Here is a 21553-nt window from a genome sequence, read left to right on the forward strand (position 1 = left end):
TCCCTTTAAGAGAGAGCTTTGTTTTTATCTGTGTGCTTTTCCCTTTTGTAACTGAAGTCCTTGACAGAGAGTCCCACAAAAGCACAGGATGATCTGAAGGAAAGCTTAAAGGAACACTCCTGAATTCCTGAGTTCCTGAGCTGAGGAGATGGATATGGATTATGTCACCTGGTCAGCATTAGAAAGTCCCAAGGGAAAAAAAAAAAAATTGTTCAGGCTTGAGGTCAGACTATGAGAGGACACAAGCCTTTCTTAAGCAATATACGAAAACATTGTAGTGGTCTGTGAAGTTGTGTTAATAGTACAGAAGATTTAAACATTAATAAAAAATCCCAGTAATATCTCTATAAATAAAAGGAGAGAATGTATGAAAGAATAAGAAAATCACATGCTTATTCTCCTTCTCTTCTGTGAAACAACAGTTCTATGTCTGTGTGAACTAATAAGGACAATCCTAATAACACATAAAGACTGTGAATATAAGACAGGAATTTCACTGAAGTTGTTATGGAACTATTTTTCACTTCTCCACAGAAAAACAAGAAGCCAGCTGAAATGGCAGCTGACTACTTTTTGCCCTTTGCACCCTTGGTCTAGAAGAAATTATTGCCTAAGGTACAAATACAACACATTGCAGTGAATGAATTTTCCTGAAATTAATTTCACTTTTACGTTAGGATATAGCAGGGGATAGACACCTGAGGAAGACTTAGAGGCCTGAGTGGCTGAAATCAAAAGAACAAGGAAAAGAAATGTCAGAGAGAAAGTAACACATAAATGCTATCTTCTGCAATTTTCATCTAGATCACAATCAAGCTAGGCAAACCAGATTAAGCAATGTTGAACAGGGAAATGACCTGACCACATTAGGTTGCCAAAGCAATGATCTCCCTCTTGGAGACACACAGCTGCAGAAAAAAAAAAATCAAATAACCATTGCTAAATAGGGAGGGAGAGTTCTGTTTGCATGTTATTTTATTCACCAACAGTGACAGAATCTCACTGTAGGATAATAGGTATTAAATTTAGAAATTACTTATAATCTAGTCTGACTTTGTAAAGAAAAAGAAGAGTAGATGCTAACTTGATTTCTGGATATCATTTCCCCCTATTTAAAAGCAAATATAATCAGCTCCCAAACCTTCTAGTTGAAAACCAGCATATTCACGTAGCAACATTAAATCTTTGTGAAAGGCACCATTAGTTTATATATTTTAAGCAAATTTTTACCATTAGACCAAAATGAACAAGTATTCAGAGAGAATAAAATAAATAATACTCTGTCTAGCCTCTTCCTCCAAAACAATATCTTAATTTTATGTCTCACAATAATTATGTGCAGTAAGATTTTTCCCTGACATGATTTCAATGCAAATTGTTAAATCTGATTAAAATTATTGCACTTAATTAATTTAACATAATTTATGTGAAGAATAATCAGTAAAAGACAATTTTAAAGAATCAGAAAAAGGTGCAAGTGTGCACAGGAAAGTTTAACAAATATCACAGGTGTTTTGGATGTTTGGTTTTGTTTTTTTTTTTTTTTTTTTTTTCTTCTATAATTGCTTCCTTTAGAATGTATTATACAATAAGCAAAGTAGCTGTTCTGAGCTTGACTGCACAGCCCTGATGTCCTGGCCCAGAATGAACTTGACTGCACAATTTCTGATGCCTGACTCTAAAATGAATTTGACATAATGGAAATAAGAAGAGCCTGCAGCTTATACTGAAGTCTGTCTCTTCTGTGTTTTGAACTGGCAAAAAGCAGTTCAAAAGCTCACAAACAAAGAGGAGTGCTGCGATAGAAGATTAGAGTTTAAAACTATGGTCAAAACTAAATTGAGATGGAGAAAATATGCAACAGTAGCTCACAGTAGTTACTGAGCCTTTGCATTTGTTGACTCAAAATAAAGCATGATCTTCATTTAATACTGAATCATCACTGAAATGAAAAATCAGATTTACTTTTGACATAGATTGGGCTGTTCTAAAATTGGAAGAGTTATATTCCCTCTAAAATATTTGAGTGGCCCATATTCATAGACATTTGATTGTATTCTGAACAGACTCATTGTAGTTTGGTGGCTTCTAGAAACTGAACATGATTTTTATGTAGGTTATTCAAACAGAAGCTAGCAGAATAATCTGATTTATTTTGCCATTTCTTTCTTTAGGCCACCTTATTTTGTGTTCATACTGTGATTAAGTGAATACTTGGAACCAAATAGCTTGTTGGATTGGAAAAGAAAGGAAAAACATATCATTTCCCTGGGGAGGAAACATAAAGGGTTTCTTTCCATCACTTCTTTAAGTTGTCATTGACATAGTACATGCTTTTATACGCTAAATTAAAAGGTGAAGGAAAAGCACTCTTTTACCACAAAACAAAGAATAGAGCAGAGTTTTCAAATTCTGTCTAAATTCTTCTATTTGTTGAAATCATAAAATAAGAGCTTTTGGTGCCTGAAAAAGCAAACAGAAGTCTGAATAATGACAACTGTTTACAGCCAGAATTCCCATTGTCTCCATTAAGAGAAGATAAAAAAACCCCTATTTTCTGCCTTAATTCTGCACATCAACTTAAGTATCATCAAGCATATCATCAAGAGATGAGAGGAAAGCTGGGCCATGCTCTCCAGCAGTCCTGTTTAGTCACTGGGAATGTAAAACAAGGAACACTGGGAAAAACCTATTAGGGGTGATCTGCCATGAACACATCTGAGGAAAACGTTCCTCACAAGCAGGTGGAATAACCATTCTACACAATGTTCCCCACACCTCTTGGCAACTGATACAATCCACCAAAAAGCACAATTCTGAGAAACCAGGACATGCTGCCAAAGCGCAGCCTTTCAGCAGCTTTTTGCAAGGCTCTGCTGGAAGAGAGGAAGGAAGGAAGAGAGGAAGAGAGGAAGAGAGGAAGAGAGGAAGGAAGGAAGGAAGGAAGGAAGGAAGGAAGGAAGGAAGGAAGGAAGGAAGGAAGGAAGGAAGGATGGATCTTCACTCTCCAGCTCCTGCTGTATTTTCAGGCTAGATTTACTGCTTTTCTCTCTTTCTCAGTTCTGATCTGTTCTGAGCCAGAACTATTTACTATAAAGCCATAACTTTCTACTATTTAGTTAGAACTGCGCAGAGAAGTACAGTGCTTTTCCCATCCTGAACTCTGCTCAAAACATAGGATCATGTCCCATCTGCTCTTCTCCATGCCCAGCACTCTCCTTCTCTGATTTTACGGACCAGCAATTTCAGTGACCTTTTCAATTTTCCTTGTCTGGCTACCTTAGAGTTACAATTTTGCCTCTGGTAAGCTGGTCTTTATGCTCTGAGGAGCTGGACATTCTAGAGGCAAATTCTTCTCTGGAAAACAAGAACCACTGTGGGGGTATGAGCTGTATCATGCCTTTTCCCACCAGGAACTTTAAGGAGGAAGCTAAGCCAAAAGAAAGGGATATCAAAGCATATTTGGAGCAGAAAAATACCAAAAAGTTATGCTCTTGAAGAGGTGTCTTACACACACTGCCTTTTACAGTCAGAACTGACAAGATTTATGACTCACCAGACCACATGAATCATTCCAAACAGCACCTGTTAAGCCTAGAACCATAGGCAAAGACTTATGTTTTAATCCAAACTGTACAGAAATTCCGATACAAGATCTGCTTCCCATGTGATTGTAGCTTTTATGAATTATGCCAGATTTGCAAACTTTGAGACTGAAATGATTTCACTGAATGACATCTTAAGAGCCATTTCCCCTCATTTCCACCAGAATTCCTCAAAACTAGTTTAATGAATAAAGCTAGTTTGAGAAGTAAATGCCACCTTATGAAAAGGATGCATGGACTTACTTGAGCCTGACTGAACATGACAATTATTTCATTCAGATCACTAAATAGCTACCAGCTTGTTCAAGTACCAACCTGAACTGGAGGTAATTCAGCAACTGCAAGGTGATCAGTGGAATTTTGTCATATTGCTAAATGGTAAAGTCGAGACGAACCTTTTGCACATTGAGCCAACTGGTATTACCTGTGAAAAATACCTGTTCGAGTACCATACTAGCTAATAACACAGGCCAGTGTCTATGAGCTGATTTAAAAATAAATATAAATAATATTTTTCATCCACTTTATACATGAAATATCCATCAAAAACAATTCTTAGTAAGAGTATTCATTATTGTTAAAATGGAGAGCTCATAATTAGCTCTTAAATTCAAATCTAGTTGCTACTTTTTTATTTTTTCCTCCTTCTGTGTGGTCGCTCAAAACCCCTTATATTCCTGCCACCACCTGATTTCATGGATCTCAGTACAGTGTCATCCTTTCAAGCATTCACACATTCCTTCTCCTTTGCAGCTCCTGCTCACTTTCTACTCTGAATTGGTAAAATATCAAACTGTCCCTCCTCCCTCCTACAGCTTTTATTCACACACGACTGTTACTTCCATTCACTTTCCTGCCTTTCTGCAATATCCCTCTTTCTCTCTAATTCTGTATTCAGCATTTGTATTTTCATGTCTCCTGCTTTCATCCTGGGTCATTTAGACAGGCTCCTTTTGGTAGCATTTATTCCATATACCTTGGTGTCCATATACATCTAGAAGGTATTTTTTTCTTATTCAGTAACTGTTTCCTAAATTAACTCACATTTGCAAGCGTAAGTGAATGGATATAACTAAGCCAGCGTTGTTCAGTTTTACTCACAATGCCGCAGGGTTTTTGCTTCACATTTGAATTTCAAAGGATAGTAAAAGCAGAAATAATGATTGAAACTCTCTTGCTTCTGAAATTAGGTAAATGTTTCCATTTTAACAAGTTCCTTATACCTCAAAGATGATAAGAACTTAATTTCAGCTGAAGCCAATGAGAAATAGGTACTCAGGAACTGAAATGAAAAGGCAAAACAATTTCAGAGGCTGCCTAGAGACAGAAGCAACCCTGAGTACTGAGTTGGAGATTAATTCAAAAATTGAAATCCTTGCCTTGAGCTCTGCTTGATAGATGTTTTCCTACTTCTACATCCTGAGTATGGCTCTGAGGCTGTGAGAGGTGAGATAGCCATTGGCTTGTGCCATGGCAAATCCATACTGAACTCAACCCTCAGACACTTTGACTAGACAAAACTCCCTGAAGGGCAGACTGTCTTACTGAAATGATGTAAGTAAATGTTCAGTGCTCATGTTTCATATTAAAACTCCCTGAATCACAACATTCATAATTTATTTGTGGCTCTACAGATGAAGATTATGACACAGACACTTTGACTAGACAAAACTAGACAAATACTCTCATATAAACCATGTTTTTTATAACCAGTGGAAAGGAAATAGCTCTTGTATTCTGTAAGTGATTTTCCTTTTGTTCCCGTTCTGGTAGCTTGCTTGTTCACAGTATATCTAACCTGTTTTTCAAAAAGATCTCAGAAAACTCTTCACACAAACTATTGCAGATATCCTTTCAATACCCTATTTAATGGATGGCCAATTTCTATTGCTTTGCAGCTTGTGTCACACAATAATTTTTTTAATCACTCAGAAACCCAAAACTGACTGAGCAGAATGATTCCTGGAGACTAGTTAGTTTGAGCACAAGGCTAAAGTCCAGCCTGGGGCAAAGCTCTGTATAAATAAAGCTCCGGGATTTTAGCTATTGTGTCCAGCAGTAGCAGCTTGGCTTTCACTTTTTCACTGTTAGCCTGGCAGTGCAGCAACACTGAGGGGTACAAACCTCATTACAAATCTTCAGCTTATCAGATGTGATATAATTCTGCTTGACAGTGTTACACCAAAATTTGCCAAGTCAGAATGTTTGAACTGAATGTGTACTCCTCCTTAAACTATAAGAAGCTGAAGAACAAGCAGTCTGGCATGAGACCATTTTTACTCACCGAGGCAATAGTAAAATGAAGATTTTAGAGGCAACTGATGATTTAATCACAATAGAAATATAGAGCCTCTAGTCTAGGCCAATTTACTAGCTGTGTATGACACAGAACTGACAGGTCTGATAGCTAACATCCTTGGGGAAAAAAAGATACACCTTATTCAAGAGAATTGTTGGTATAATTTATTAGCTTCTAATCATGTGCTTGAAATGTGAGAGTTAAGTGACGAAACAGTTATTGCATCAAGATAATTCCACTGTATGTTACAGACTGCAGAAAGATATGGGTGAGGAGTTGTGGTGGGGAGAGAGAAGTCCAGCTGGAAGACAAATTCCTAGATTAATGAGATGAAATTATGCAGCAGTATATGCAGCATTCCAGAATATGCTGCTGGTTATTTTTTTCCCCTAGAATCTCCATTAAGGTTGTATTTTTGAAAGTAATCTATTTTATTTTGAAGTTCCAAGGGGACAAGTCTATGAGCTATGAGTTTCTCTAGCAATACAACCACTTGCTCTGATTACAAAATAAATGCCCCATATTTTGAGGCTGAATATGTCTAAGCTCCTCTTCCAGCCATCAGATTGGATATATTTACCAACAACACTGAAAAACAGTTTGCTACCAGCTCTCTTCCCCAAGATTGACTATTTCCAGATGGAAGTGTTAACACGGACACAGTTCATACTACATTAAAATGAACTTTTACTGTCAAAGGGGATGCTAGGGTTTTTCTGCCATGAGGGTTTTTCTCCACAGCCTCATGGGAAAAGAGACTTCATTCTTTTCAAAGAGCAATTTCTTTAAATACATAAAAGAGAGTCTTTTCAAGAGCATAAATCAGTGTTTGCACCCAGCTTCTCTTCACCAAGTTCCCAGTTGCTTCTGTACCTTTAAATCTCTCTTCTTGTACAGGGAAGTTGCACGGGTGTCTCAGTTTTGTGAAATGTTTTTGGCTCATCACGATGACAGTGAGTACTGAACATATGTCTGCATGCATTGTGAGGGGTGAAACTGAGTTTATCTGGAAAAGGCAGAGCGCTGTGCACCCAGATGATCCCATACAGATATAAACCCTCTCCCTCAAATCCCAGAATTCACAGCATTGTCAGCGATATCTGAACTTACATTAAACAGCTATTTTGCCCTGGATCTTTCCATTAGATCTTGCCATGACAACATCTTTGCTTTTTTCTGCTTTTCTCTATGTTTTTGGGAGGCTTATGACATGCTACTCCATGAAGACGTTGATAGGTAGATTACAGGGGCTGCAAGTTTGCAGTAAAATTACATTTATGACTTCTTCTCTGTGACTAATGTTCTTTCAGGAGGAAAATGATATTTCACAATTTATTCTTGAAAAATTCATCAGGATTAGTACTCGTTCTTCTGTTGTTTTCTAAGTATCTGCAAATAGATTGACTGTTTCTCTCAGAAATTTTCCCTGAAAATTGGGCAACCTATACTCCCAAATATTCCTTCAGTTATTGAATAAAATCATGAATGGCATGCATTGAATTGTTCCTGAAGCATGTGAGAATCAACTTCATCTGTTTACAACATCTAACTGGTCTAAGTTCTAATTTGATTTTGCCTATGCCCACTTCAAAGACTTTTATGTTTCTTCATAACTGCCCTAATTGGATAATGGTGGATCCGTCTCTTTTTAAAGACAAAACAATAAAAAAAAAAATCACTAAAGGTTGAACTCTCACTTTTAAACAATCTTTTTGCCAACTCTTTGGGAACTTAATTTCTTGTTTAGTTTTCTATTTTTATCAAACATTTTCTTGATGCCTTTTCTAATTCTTGAATGTACAGCTTATTTTGCATTTTGCCCTCTTTAATTTCCCCCCAGATTTCACCTAACATTTATAGATTTTTAAGACTTGGGCTGTTAGTACCACCGTGAATAATTCAGCTTTTACTTTTTCAATGTTCATTACTTGAGTTCCACAACCGTGACTGCACAGCAAGCTAGTTTTGAAGTTCATGTTACTTCCTCATTCCTTTCAGCACAAAATCATAAAAATTGACTCTACACTATATGGTTCTCAAGGGCAAGTTGTGTTTCATTGTTTCATTTTCCCATTTCTCAGCTATTCTTCCTTACTGGTGAGAATAAAGTCTAGAATTATCTGACTTACACTTATTTTCCCATATTCTCCACCAAAACCAGATTCATGAATGTTTGGTCACTTTAGGTGGGGTTTATTTCAGTAAAGAGAAGTTATGCCAAATTCTCTATAATATATGAAAAGCAATATAATTTTTTACAGCAAAATAGTCATCTGACCCATGTAAAATGTCTGCTTTAGGGCAAGGTAAATTGTGGCTACACCCTTCTGTTAGCTACAGAGGGGGCCTGAAGGGTTATATACTCTGTGCTTCCCAACATGAGCAAAGCCTGAATTTAGATTAATCCACTAAATATTTCTAAAGAGCTTAATCTACTTGTCCTTCTAGTTGGTGTCATCCCATCAACATATGACAATGCCTGTGCTATCAGCTCCTTTCCAGAGGTTTTCTTTTCACAGATCTGTCACATGTATCACCTACAATCAAGTATTGATACTTTGGATATATTTAGCAACATATTCTTGCCTGATTTTCAAAAAAATTCTACTTTAAGAGAGTCAGGTGCACTGATTTACCCATTTAAATCACTGCTCTGATTTAAAATTAAAATTTTCAATATACACCAAGTAGTGCTCTATACATTACTACAAAGCAGGTACACAGTTAACATACTGACTAAGTAGGATTCAAGTTAAAAACATTACAGAAGTCTATAGACAATCACAGCTAAAGGCACAGAAACTGACAGACTGTCCCATGCCTGAGGACAGTCATGCACCATCACACCACCACGGGGAAGAAAGCATCCTAAGGATATGGTCAGTGCCTCTGCAAACAATTCCTGTAGGGCAAGGGGAATATCTGTTACAATCCTGACACTACCACACAAAAGGGACAAACTGGTGATCCAAGAAGAAAAGATACCAGGCCCTATAGAGATGTTTCAAACATTTCCTGAGACAGCTGTGTTTTGGAAAAAAGAAAATCTGAGAAGGAAAACCAAATGGTATTTGCCATTTATCTCAGTTTTGTAACTAGGTAACAAAATGCACTATTTGCCCTGAGCAGTTTTACTGCTTTTACCAGGAAGAAAATAACCATTTTAAATTAGAAAGTTGAAAGCATCTCTGCACCAAAGGAAGAGAAGTCAGTCTGAAGGTCAAATATAACTGCAGGAAATATAAAGCATAAATATTTGCTGTAAGTAAGCACAGAGTTAGTACAATCTATTCTGCTCTATATGGACATTTCTGGAGTAGAAATTGAAGAACGTTCTGTTTTTTCAAATGCATACTGTATTTTTGGCTACAGGTGTGAGTGAGAAGGTGGGTAGGAGTTGTGTGGGAGGCACCAAGTACAAAGAAATTTTTAAGCTGTTCATAAAGGAATTTTTGAGCTGTTCATAAAGGATAGCAAATGTCTCACAAAAAAACAACAGCAGGACAATGCACAGACACAAGACAAAATCTGATTAAGATAAGATCCCTCTGCAAGGAAGAACCTTGTATAAAACACCAGAGACTATACTGAAGTGAGATGCTCAAATACTGGTGCTGCAAACTAGGTTTATACAGTGCCATGTACCAGTGACAGAAAACCCCACAGAGTATCTCCACCAGCCCCTTCCCACCCCATAGTTGCTTAATTCTCAGAAAGCAGCATGGAAAAAAAATAATGTCTTTCCCCTATAGGAGTACATCCTGATACTACACCAGATCAACAGGGAAATCACACAGAATGCTTTGGTTGACTTCATTCACCTGATTCAGTTTAGGTGAGAAGGGAAATGGAAGTATTATGAGAGTACTATGTGTCTCTTTGCAATGCAGCCTGTTCTTTTCCTGGTTTTTTTCCTTCTGCTGTTGAGCAATCACCCTTCAGAAAAGTTGTTTTATTCTCTTAAAGTAACCTGTGGATGCATTGCCTGGGAGCAGTCATCTTGCTCCAGAGCAAGCAGTCTCCTTTTCCTCCTGATTCTACTTTCAGGCTCCAAGTCACACTGCATCCAGCCATTGTGAACATAAAGCATTTCTACAGTAGAATGAAATAAAACTGATACTGCCTTTATGGTTCACGATTTTATGTTACTTTTATTTGTGATTAAGGAAGCATGATGTTAGCTGAAAAAGCAAATATATATCAAAAGGGCAAACTGACATGAAATGTGAGATGCAGTTTAAAACACCTAAATATAGATATGAATGCATGTGGTGGTTAAGCTTAAAAGTCACTACAGATACTGTAGCTTATGGAGAAATTCAGCTTGCTCTATACAGCTCACAGTTGGCCACATGCATAAAATGGCCAGCTGAATGTTCTCTCACCTCCTTTGACATTAATGGCAAGCAGACACCCAGCAAACATGTAGATGTCTAAATGTAAGTGTCTTAATCTGAGGTTTAACCTTGCACAAAGACATAAAATTTAGTAACTTCAAAAGTTAAGATTCAAATGCAAATACTTGCTGTTAATTCCTTGTGCCTATTACCTCACCATCATTCTCCCATTTGTGCACAACTTGATGCAGCCTTACAGAACACTATGAAACTGTTTGAAAAGAAATGTCATCATAGGAATTCAAGGAGCAATATGCACTATTTCTATGAAACTGTAAATATGAATTTTGCTGCTGAATTTGCATGTATAAGCTAATTTTCTCCATTTTAGGTCCTGTACCTATTGAAAAAGTTGTCCACTTGGGGCTGAAAATACTTTGAAGCATTCAGGCTAGGGCACCTAAAAGAAAGACTTATGTTTTATCAAGTTTTTTTTAATTTGAAATTGTAATGCAAAAAATTATGTGGCAATTTTTAAAGGACTGTATTGCTTCTCCTGCCTCCCAAGGACTTTCCCCTAAAAATTACAATGTATTCATTATGTACATATTTCCAAAAATTATAAGACTGCTTTCTGTCAGGGTGTATGCACAATGGATGGCCATTTTATGCATGTGACTCATGGAAAAAATTTGTTCTAATGCAGGTGGTTTTGACTAACCAACACTGGTTTCCCATTGCTGTTTTCATAGGAAAAATATCCCTTAGCATTGGGAGTGGAACTTAAAACTGCAAGAATGGCATCAAGGAACATTAGATTTTATTTTTATTGAAGAATGCTTTCTCCTAACAGATGGAGAACTTGGGGTTAGATCTGAGTTCAAGCAGCCTCTAAACCAGGCCCAGACTTCTAAAATTATTTTAAACAAATCATTTAACACACTGGAACCTTATTTCTGCTGATCTACAATGGAAATGATTTTTCCATGGATATTCTGAATGGTTTCTTTGGCCTATAAGTGTCAGAGATGAAAATTAATCTGGGTGTGCACATGTAGTAAATCAAGCATTAATGTAAACTAGAATTCAAAATGCTACTTGATAATAGTAATGATATAATTAGAATGAGGAAAATACTACAGGGAGGGATATATTCTAGCACAGTGATGGACTTACATTGGTGACGTGTGCGTTACTTCATTTTAAAGACATTCAGAAATGACAAAAAAATATTTAGTTGGGTCGTGATTCAAAGGAGTATAATGAATTATAGCCAGAATAAACCAGAATTTTAAGAAAACACTATAAGGGAGGAACCCCCATCTTCTCATGAGTGCAACACAGAAGTTAATTTTTGGGCTATTTGAAATGTTTTATTGTCCAACACAGAAGATTTTCCATGATTCTTCAATTGACCTTCAAGGTTCACATAAGATTAATTTGTTCTCTCTGCACAGGAGCACTGGGAATATGAGTCTTTTTTCCGAAGTATCGTTCAAACATTTCCAATTAAGTGAAAACAGGAAAAACCTGTTATCCCCTTTTTTCCTGAAGTTTCAGCCAAAGGCAGACCGCTACCATTACTGATCCTGGACCGCCATCTGGTGGCATTTGGGAAAAATAAAATCAAATTTCACTCCTCCATGGGACCAAGGCTGCAGCACCGTCCTTCCCAGGGCTCCCGGAGGGCTGTAGGGTTGGATCCCTCCTCTCACATCCCGACAGTCAGGCAGAAGGAGAGGCTGAGATTATGGGATCTACCCAAGCCTTTCGGCTGACTCTGGGAGGATGAATACACCCTCAGTGTGTCTCTCCAAGGCAATGCATGTAAAAGCAAAGCCTTGCTGGGTCTCACTGGTGGATTTGCAGTCTATTTTAGGTATTTTTGTAGGTACATTCCCAAAGGTGAGAATACACAGCTGTCAACCAGTCAACATTGCCATATTTACAGCACAGGCATGAATTTGGAGAGAGCCCGTGATCCTCACTGTCCACCTGGGAGACTGAGGCTTAGGAAAATGAAGCACCCTGCCTGTGGTCACACAGAAGGACACCAGCTAAATTGAATAAATTGATCAGATTGAATCATAGAACTGTTGGGGTTGGAAGGCACCTTTAAAGGTCACTGAGTCCGACTCCCTTGCAATGGGCAGGGACAACAATGAAAGAAGCAGCATTCTGAAAGATAATAAATATTAGAGGGACTGGCCAAAAAGCAGGTCACACCATGTTGTAAAGGCAGTAAAATATCACAACAGAAGAACTCTTGTGGCTTCATTGTAATTCTGCAATACCAACCTCATAAGAAATTAAATTCAGATCTCTAAATCACTTACTATGCTTCTTGTCTGCAAGAAATTTAACCAAGCTTTATCTGATTATAAAGAGCAGCTTTGAGGGTACTATTTGTTCTTGTAAATCAGATTTGTCATGTTTTGAGAAACAAACGGGAAAAGTATATTTGTAGGAAAATAAGTGTTTCTGAGGGATGAGACAAGAAGGAACAAACACAGAGAAATAGACATTTTTCCTGCAGTCCTTATAAAACTAAGCTGTCTGGGACCCTTCACTAGACAATGGTACAAGATTAATGAGCTCCGTGCATGAAACTGTTTTTTTCTGAATATGGCAAAATGGATCCATAATAGTTATTTGTGACTAAATAAATAACAGGGCCCTGACTGGGTGATTGCCTGGGGATATGTACGCAGTCTAATTTAGTAATAATTTCCATCCCTCTCTGCTCAATGAACAAATAAACAACTCTTGCATGACAACTAAATGCTGATGCAACACTAGTAGCATTAATTAGAACTTATGGAAAATGTCACTAACAAAACAGAAAAATTAGAGATAAAAATTTTGTTGTGGCTGCAGCATACACTTGTAAATATATCCTGCTTAAAAATAAAAGAAAATGGACTTTTAAATTTATATTTGAACTTGTGGATTTTTGAAAACAATATACTGTGAAAGGTTTTGATCTCATTAGTCTCTGTTGGTCAGCCCTATTTTGCTTCATCTAACCAAAGCAAAATAAATTGTGGAATTGTCCTGAAGAATCTTCTATTTCTATTCTTTGGGTTTCTTGTCTCTGCTCTTCTTGACATAGGCCTTTGACTTCCTCATCTCTTCCTAAGGATAACTTTATAAGAATTTATTTGGATTTTCTTGCCATTCCCTAGAAACTTTCTACCTGAACAGCTCTTTAAGGCACTGTTGGGAGCAGAGGGTTAAAAGCAGCAGAGTGCAGAGGAGGATGCGAGATTCCAAGAGACCTTGCAGGTGGGAATGCTGAGGCCAGGAGAATATCAGTGTGGGAACACACCCCTTAGATTATGCCCACTGCTGTGTATCCTCTGTCTGTTTTCAGAAGTAGAATTTCTGTTTAGGGATAACGTAGGTGTTTTGAGGGACTTGGAGGCATTCTCAGGGGCTTGCCTGAGCTCCCTGCTTTGGGAGAGAGAAGATTAGAGCTCAGATATCATAAAAAGCACAGAGATCACAGCATGGTGGTAAGCTCCATGTGTGCGGGCCCTTGATAAGTGGGTGCAAAGAACAGCCCTGCCACCCCTCAGGGTGGACTGAATCTGATGGTTCCTGTGTTCCCACTCCTGTGTCCCTGCCCAGGTGCTGCTTTGGGATCCTCTGGTTAGCGAGGTAATTAAATAAATTTACTCTTTGCATTTCAGATGTAGTCGTGTGGCTGTTCTGCCTGCCTGCCTGTGTGGACTCCCAACAGCACCCAAACACCTTTTACTTGCTCTTACTCATTTTTTCTTACAGCACTTTTAAGGAACAGGTTGACATAAAGTACCTTGTGATCCTCATAATGTCAGGTTACTGCCTCCCTTTGGTGATAACTTAACCAGATTTTCTATATATCACAAAACACCTCCAGCCACCTCTTTACACCTTTTTACAAAACTTTGACAGGTGTAAGGTAAATTCACTTTCCATACAATAAGCCAAGACAATCCTTAGCAATGTAGGAAAAGCATATCCAGCTTTCTTATGAATTTAAACACTGACCAGGAAAGTGTTGCATAACCACATTACAAACACATAACCATGTTACAAACCAACCAGGCTGAAGACATCTTCCACCCTCAACTCTAACTGAATTACAGACAGGGATGCAGGATTCACAGGGATAGAAGGCACAACAGTGGGAAGAAGTGTGATACTGCAGCCTAGTGCATCCATCATTTATCTGGGATAAATAATTCCTGTATTTCAGTTCTTTGCCCTAAGGCTATTGTTGTGCTTCACATGAAACAGTCACATCTGCATCAATTTGGGATTAACTTTTTTTTTTTTTTCTCCTGTAAGGAATGTGAATAATGTCAATGGATATTTAACTACATTTTCAAGGCTTTCATTGTTATTCAAATTTCTTTATACACAGATTATTTCAGTCAGCTGTTCAATTACTTGAGAGCCTAAACCACAAATGTTCTGGTTTTAAAATGTGTGATATCAATGTATACATGAATGAAAAATTAAAAAGATGTTTTTGAGTCTAAGCATGCAAAATATAACTTCGGGTTAAAAAAGCATTTCATCCAATAAAATTCGAAAAGAATTTCAGAGGGATCATCAAATTCATCAGAGGCAGAGAGATAATGAACATAACCTAATTAATCTCCTTGCTGTAGCGAGCTATTTGCTAAGCACTTGAGTGCACACTAGATGGCAGCCCGAGTATGGTTGATTTCATCCTACTGCTTGTTCTCCTCCAAGAAAAGGTGGAATTGAGAAATATCCTTGGACTCAGTAGTGTGTTTTGGGAAAAATGGAACTGGGTGACGGGCCAAAATATGGGATGCTAAGTCTGCAATGTTCTTAGGTCCTCCCTCCAGTGTCACCATAGTGTAGATAGCATTAAGTAGAGGAAAGTCTCATTCCCAGCTAAATGCAAGTAATACCAGTAACAAATACCCAAGGGCAAAATAATCAAAATATTCAGGAATAAACTGTTTGCAGCTCAGATTTCACAACATGAAAATGAGAAACACTTCCTTGCGTTCCACTTCTTTGTGTTCCCCTTGCAGTATAGACAAAGAACAAGATGAAGAAGCTGGTCAGGACAGCCCAACAGAAACACTTACAGATAAGATTTGATCTCCTCGCTGCAGTTCTCCGCTGAGATCCGCTGGCCCACCTGCCAGGATGAAAGACACGAAAATGCCTTCCCCGTCTTCACCTCCCACAATGTTGAAACCAAGTCCTGTGGAGCCCTTGTGCAGGATGATTTTTCGAGGCTCTCTGTACAGAAACAAAATCGTAATGTTTAGGCACTCTTACTGCATATGCATTTTTCATAGCATCTTAAGCATACTGTATTTTGCTAAGACACTGTGGCCTTCTATTGTCTAAAGAAACCACGTAACAGATGACAAAGGTGTTAACTGGTGAACAGATAAGGTAGGAATTTTTTCCCCTCATGCGTTATTTTTTCCCCTCATGGTTGAATTCCAACATCTCTATTAATTTCACCCCATTGGAGTCATCTTCACTATGTTAAGTGACAAATTTATTAAAAGGAAAAACAAAACACTCAATATATTTAATAATCTAATTTATAGCAATACTATATATCCAGGTATCCAATCTTTATATAGTACATTTTATTTTAAATTCTAGTCTTGCTTTTGCAACAAATGAACAAAAAAACCTTACAACTCCAAGTAAAGTAACGGCAGCTGTGATCCTGACAGATTTGAGCAAATAATATTTATAAAATCAAGCTAATCCAGCAGAATCTCATTAAAAACTTTGGTGTGACACTATCAGGACCATGCATTTGTTAAGTCACATTGCAGCTTTATCACTGAACCAGCCCAAGGGGTACCTGCTTTTACCATGCTCATTAAAAACTATTAATTATGATAGAAATCAATAAATAATAACAGGTATATCTCACACAGCTCTTTACATCTGTAAATTGAAAAAATGACCCAGAGGATGTAAACATAACATGCAATTTACTGATGGGAATACTTATTTCCAGAAATAGGCAACTTTCCTAAGCCATCACGGCAGCATCCTTGAGAAAGGGTCCCAAATATTCTTGTTCCCAGTCTCTACGTACAAGGCCTCAGAGCTGGCTCTCCCTTGGACACACAAGCACACACAACCACATATACATACACACACTCGATGTTTATTGGTACTTACCCCATTTCAAATCCCTCTAAAATTTAATTTTCAGAAAAAGTGTAAATGCTGTTCAATTATGATGTATAAATATTAAGCCCAGCTCTGCAAGTCTCCCAAACACATACGTATCTGTGACTCCTCCCAGAGAAATAAAATGCTCTACTCATTCTTTAAGTTTTCCAAAAAAAGTTGCCAGCAACAAAAAAACACATTCTACAGAATGCTTCTTCTATAAAAGATTCAATATTTCCCCCATATTATAGCACAGTTCTGCATCACACAAATGGATCTTTCATTTCCGTTTTGTTTTTAAAGAACAGAGAAAAAAGAAAAAGAAATTATTAAATTGAGTGATGCCTTATTTGATACAAGTTTAATCTTATGAATACATGGAGACTTTTTCTTGATATGATACTTAAATCACAGGCATTTGTTAATCTTTGCTCAGTGCTAATATTGAAATGGTATCCCCAACTTGATTATGATGTTAAAGGAACACCTCAGCTTTCTGAAACTGAAGTTTCATGTACTTCAAAGAGAAGACTAAAGCAAAGTATTCGCCCTACTCAATATGGTCCTTCCTCCCTTGACGTTTTTAATGTTGCAAAGTCAGAAAACAGTTACAAATACAGCTGCGAGCAAAAGATATATTTCATTGAGTTTGTGTATTTTTGAAGTATTTTTAAGAATCAGAAAATAAAGGTAGAGGGGTTTTTTCCTTTCGCATCACTGCTGTTGATTTGCCTTGTAGCAACTCCTTTAACACCTTGTTAAATATGTGCAGAGTAGACATAATGAGATCCAAAATCTAAGAAGTCTAAGCAGGTTTTTAATTAGAAGAGTGGCCTGGGGGTTGCAGCAGAACTAGGACAGTGAGCTGAAAGCATGGTTTCTCTTCTCTGCTTAGCCCATGCTCTGCTGAGTGTTCTTGGCAACTCATTCGTTCTCCCAGCTTCAGTTTCCTCATCCACAAAATGATACGGTGACACTTGTCATCTTCAAGTTCTACTCGTCAGAAATACTTTGGAAGAGTTGAGCAGCTGCCATTTATTATTTACCAGAATATTGAAGAAAAAGAGACAGCAAAGTCAAACCAATATATTTGCATGCTCTGCTGGTGAGAAATCAGAAGAGATCTTGTTCAAAATAAAAATGAGTATTTTCTCATATGACAGGCGGCTTGGATCACATAGTTGAAAGCCAGGGCCATGGACAAAACTAGGTCAATACAACTGGGTATCTACTGAATAGTAAGCTGTGCAGCTCAACAAAATGTTGGCCCAATTATTAATCCCTGTCTCTGATCAAGTCAGCAGATTTATGCCTCAAGTGCTGCCAGTGCTGTTTTATAATTTTGGCCTTTTGACAGCAAAATTCACATTCTACTCTTGGATGATTATGTTCAGAGGAAGTTCAGACAATAAGGGGAAAATGTCAGAAGGTGTGATTAGAATGCAATGGGTTTCCACCCCTGCTCTTTTACCTAATCAGATCATTTGTATTTCTTTCATAGCTGAGTACCCTGCAGAATCTGAAATGTGGACTCAAGAACATCTAAGTGCTATTGTCATTATAAAAATAACCTTTAGTCCTTACTGTACTACAACAGCTACAGGAAGTAGAATGTATATGCTAATTCACCTTAATATAATAAATATGTTTTTAAATATGTAATTTTTCACATTTGCATAGTGTAATTAGAATGACAACGAAAAAAAGGGCTAATGATGGTAAAAAAGTTGATATAAAATTTATGAAGTCGAAGTAGAAAATTATTTCTTAAGGAAATCAACTACAATACTAGCCACTGACCAAGTAATCTCTTAAGAGTGATGCAGCAATTAGTTACCTGCCAATGCTTTGGCAGGTAACACTCACTGAAATGTCTAAGCTGAAGATGAGGATGTTACATATTTATCACCTGGTATAAATGTTACAGTCAGCCCTTAATATGATATTTAAGGAGGTCTAAGAACAGCTGTTCCAATTTTTCTTGAATATGTGGGAAACAACACTAGGAAAAATTCCTTTGCCTCTGTGAAAAATTGGTATGAATGTAGTTCATTGAGAGAATGAGAGACAAAATGTTCTTGAGTTCTCATGAGAAAAAAGACAAAATGCAGATAAATGCTGTAAAGGAGATGATAGAATCAAACACTTAAAGATGACATGATGATGGGAGAGTTGAGAACTGAAAGAAAAGTAACTCAAATGTGAGTGATGCTTGCTTGTAGTTAATGCACTCATAATGTCCAGCTGTCTGCAGAAAACAGCAACTAAGGCAGAACTTATTTGAAGATGGGGGTGGTTGGGCACTGAACAGGGTCCCCAGGGAAGTGCTCACAGCACCAGCCTGACACAGCTCAAAGAGCATTTGGACAATGATCTCTGGCACAGGGTGTGACACCTGGGGATGTGCTCTGCAGGGTCAGGAGTTGGACTCAGTGATCCTTGTGGGTCCCTTCCAACTCAGCTTGTTCTGTGAAAATGTTTCATTTGGATACAATAGATGGCACTCTGTAGCTGTCCTGTAAAAAGGAGCAGTCTAACATCCAGTGTTTCTGAAATTCATGTTTCAGCCTCCAGCTTTAACTATTTATCCCATTTACAATTTCTTCTGTGATAAATACAGCTGAAGGTAACTTTGTAGGTGTTAACAGAGCATACTAGCACTTTAATTTGGTGTGTGCATGTTTTATACCCTCCTGCAGCTCTCTACCACATACAAACAGAGCAGAGCAGCAGGGGAAATCAAGCAGAAATTAGAAAGGAGTGCGAGATGAAAACATTCCTGGACTGACAGAAGGCAGCAGAAGGGAGGGGCGAAAAAAAGAGAAGGGAAAAAAGGAAAGAAAAGAGGAAAGAAGAGAGAAATCAGAATAAAGGGAGGCAATACCTCTGCAAAGGAGATCAGGGAAGGAAATAAAAAGGTAGGGAAAGAAGAAAGGAAGATTTACATTAATAGATCCAGGAGTAAAGGAGCAAATAAAGTGCTGCAATCCACACAAATTTACAGGCAGAGAAATCAATGGCAGAATCAATTTGGATGGACTTGGTTACTTGCTTTGGGGAATGCATCAGATCAGATTCTGTAAATCACATTACAAACTGCAGGCCTGATGTAAGAGAAAAGGATTACTAAATTAATATTTGAAAACAATAAGTAGTAACAAAATGTCAGCACTTAAGAAAATGTCTTCTGTCATAAAAATGCAGTGACCAAAAATAAATCAAAGTGCAGCATTTTTCTCCTTAGGAGGTTTGTTTGGTTCATGCATGTTTAATTGGATCATTATCTTGAAAACAGCAAGTGCTTTTTATTTACTACATTTCTACTGAATATTTGGTTTGATCAGTTTACTTTTAACAAACAAAAAATGACAAGACAAAAAAATGTGACTACTACTATCGTTCTTCTATAGACTGGAATCCATAGTAATTATAGATCTAATTTAAGAGATTAAAACTGGACTGATAAATGATGGGGAAGTGCTTTCTAAAAACAAGTAATTCTTATAATAATTAACTGCAAGAAAATCCATGATTAAATTGATTTTTTTTGTGCTGCTGGCAACATTCAAGAAAAGAGTCAGTTTTAGTATTCATCTCAATTGACACAGCTCTTTCTGTTCCTTTTGTACCATCTATAAAATTGGAGTGCTGACACGTTTTGTGCTTTTTGAAATACCTACAGAAATATCAAGCTACACTGGGTGCTTTCAAACATCAGACTCTAGGAATTTCTTCAGTTCTATACAATCAATGAGGTATCTCAAGTCTGCAGAGGGTTAGAAATATGGCTTTGATCTTGATTTGGCTGCAGTTTTTTTGTTATGGCTTTTGATTTTTTTTCCTTTTTGTTGGTTTTTTGCCTTTCCTCCTCCCCCCAAACTGCCATTTTCTTGACAAAGGATGTTGAAAGCATACATAAAGTCTTTGTTGCTCTGGTGTTACAGTACCACAGATCACAGAAAGCCCAGAAGATATATTTATCTTATCATTTGCATTAGGGTGGCATCAATATACAAGTCAGGGCCTACAACCTTTGGACTCTTACATAGTGCAAGAAAACCCATCCCAGCTACTTGAATGAGCAAACAGCAGGAGATGAAGTTGAAGTCGTAAGAAGTTGTATTATTTGGGTAAAATCACGTTAGTTTATCAGAGAAGAGCACGCAGGGGATAGGACAACAGGAAATGGCTTGAAACTGAAACAGGGTGGATTTAGATTAAATACTAAGAAGAATATAACTACTGTGAGGCTGGTGAGGCACTGGCACAGGTTGCCTAGAGAAGTTGTGGATACCCAGCCCCTGGAAATGTTCAAGGCCAGGTTAAATGGGCATTTGAGCAGCCTGGTCTAGTGGAAGATGACCCTGCCCGTGGCAGGGGTGGGGTTTGAACCAGATGATCTTTAAAGCCCCTTCCAACCCAAGCCATTCTGTGATTCTCTGAAAGAACCTACCCCAAATCTCAGGCAGCAAGGCCCCTTCTCCTAAGCAGTATAAATATGTTTGGCTTCTGACAATCCACAGTGTGAGCACTGAGTTACCTTACAGTAATTTGGCTAATCAAGCCATTTCTTTTTCACAGCAATAATTCTAGTTTTCCTCTCACACTTCAAAAAATTCTGATAAACACCTGAGTATTTATTTCTGGCAATCAAAGGACATTCATACTGGAAGAACCTAAAAAAAGGGGGTTCAAATAGATTGTTCATTCTTCACAGCACTGAACACAAGGAAATTGGAGGGACAGAGTATGTGCCAGGGTATGAGATGGTTCAAAATCTGATTACTCAAACAAGGGATGATATGAAATTCTAAGTGGTTGAAGGTCTGAAATATTCACATACACCTTTTTAAAAAGCTTTGAGTTTTGGTTGAACCAAGATTTCTTTATACAGATTTTCTTTCCTAATTCTACAACTCTCATTTCACACAAATGATAAATCTGTCTGTACTGCTCTCATCTATTGTTTTATTGTAATACCACTTCTACTGCACCTCGGCTTTTACTTTCCCCTTTATTATTCCCTCTTAGGCTTGGCAAAATGATTCCATTATGATGTGAAACAGCTCCACCCTTTGCTTTTCCTCCTTGGCCAACCCTCTCATGTGCCTTTGTTGCAGTGACCAAAGCACCAGGAC

The 21553-nt window shown here is 37.7% G+C and overlaps 1 protein-coding gene across 5 annotated transcripts in view; it reads right to left on the reverse strand.

Moving 5' to 3' along the window:
* The window catches only part of DLG2 (discs large MAGUK scaffold protein 2), a 973962-nt gene that overhangs the window by 193775 nt on the left and 758634 nt on the right, over positions 1 to 21553 (reverse strand). For all 5 annotated transcript variants that reach the window (XM_041483662.1, XM_041483665.1, XM_041483666.1 and 2 more), the window contains one exon: positions 15353 to 15509. In XM_041483662.1, the coding sequence (XP_041339596.1) occupies positions 15353 to 15509 (157 nt within the window). The remainder of the gene's footprint in view (positions 1 to 15352; positions 15510 to 21553) is intronic.

This window comes from Pyrgilauda ruficollis, unplaced genomic scaffold, assembly GCF_017590135.1.
Source record: "Pyrgilauda ruficollis isolate IOZ18807 unplaced genomic scaffold, ASM1759013v1 scaffold60, whole genome shotgun sequence".
NCBI classification, from domain to species: domain Eukaryota; kingdom Metazoa; phylum Chordata; class Aves; order Passeriformes; family Passeridae; genus Pyrgilauda; species Pyrgilauda ruficollis.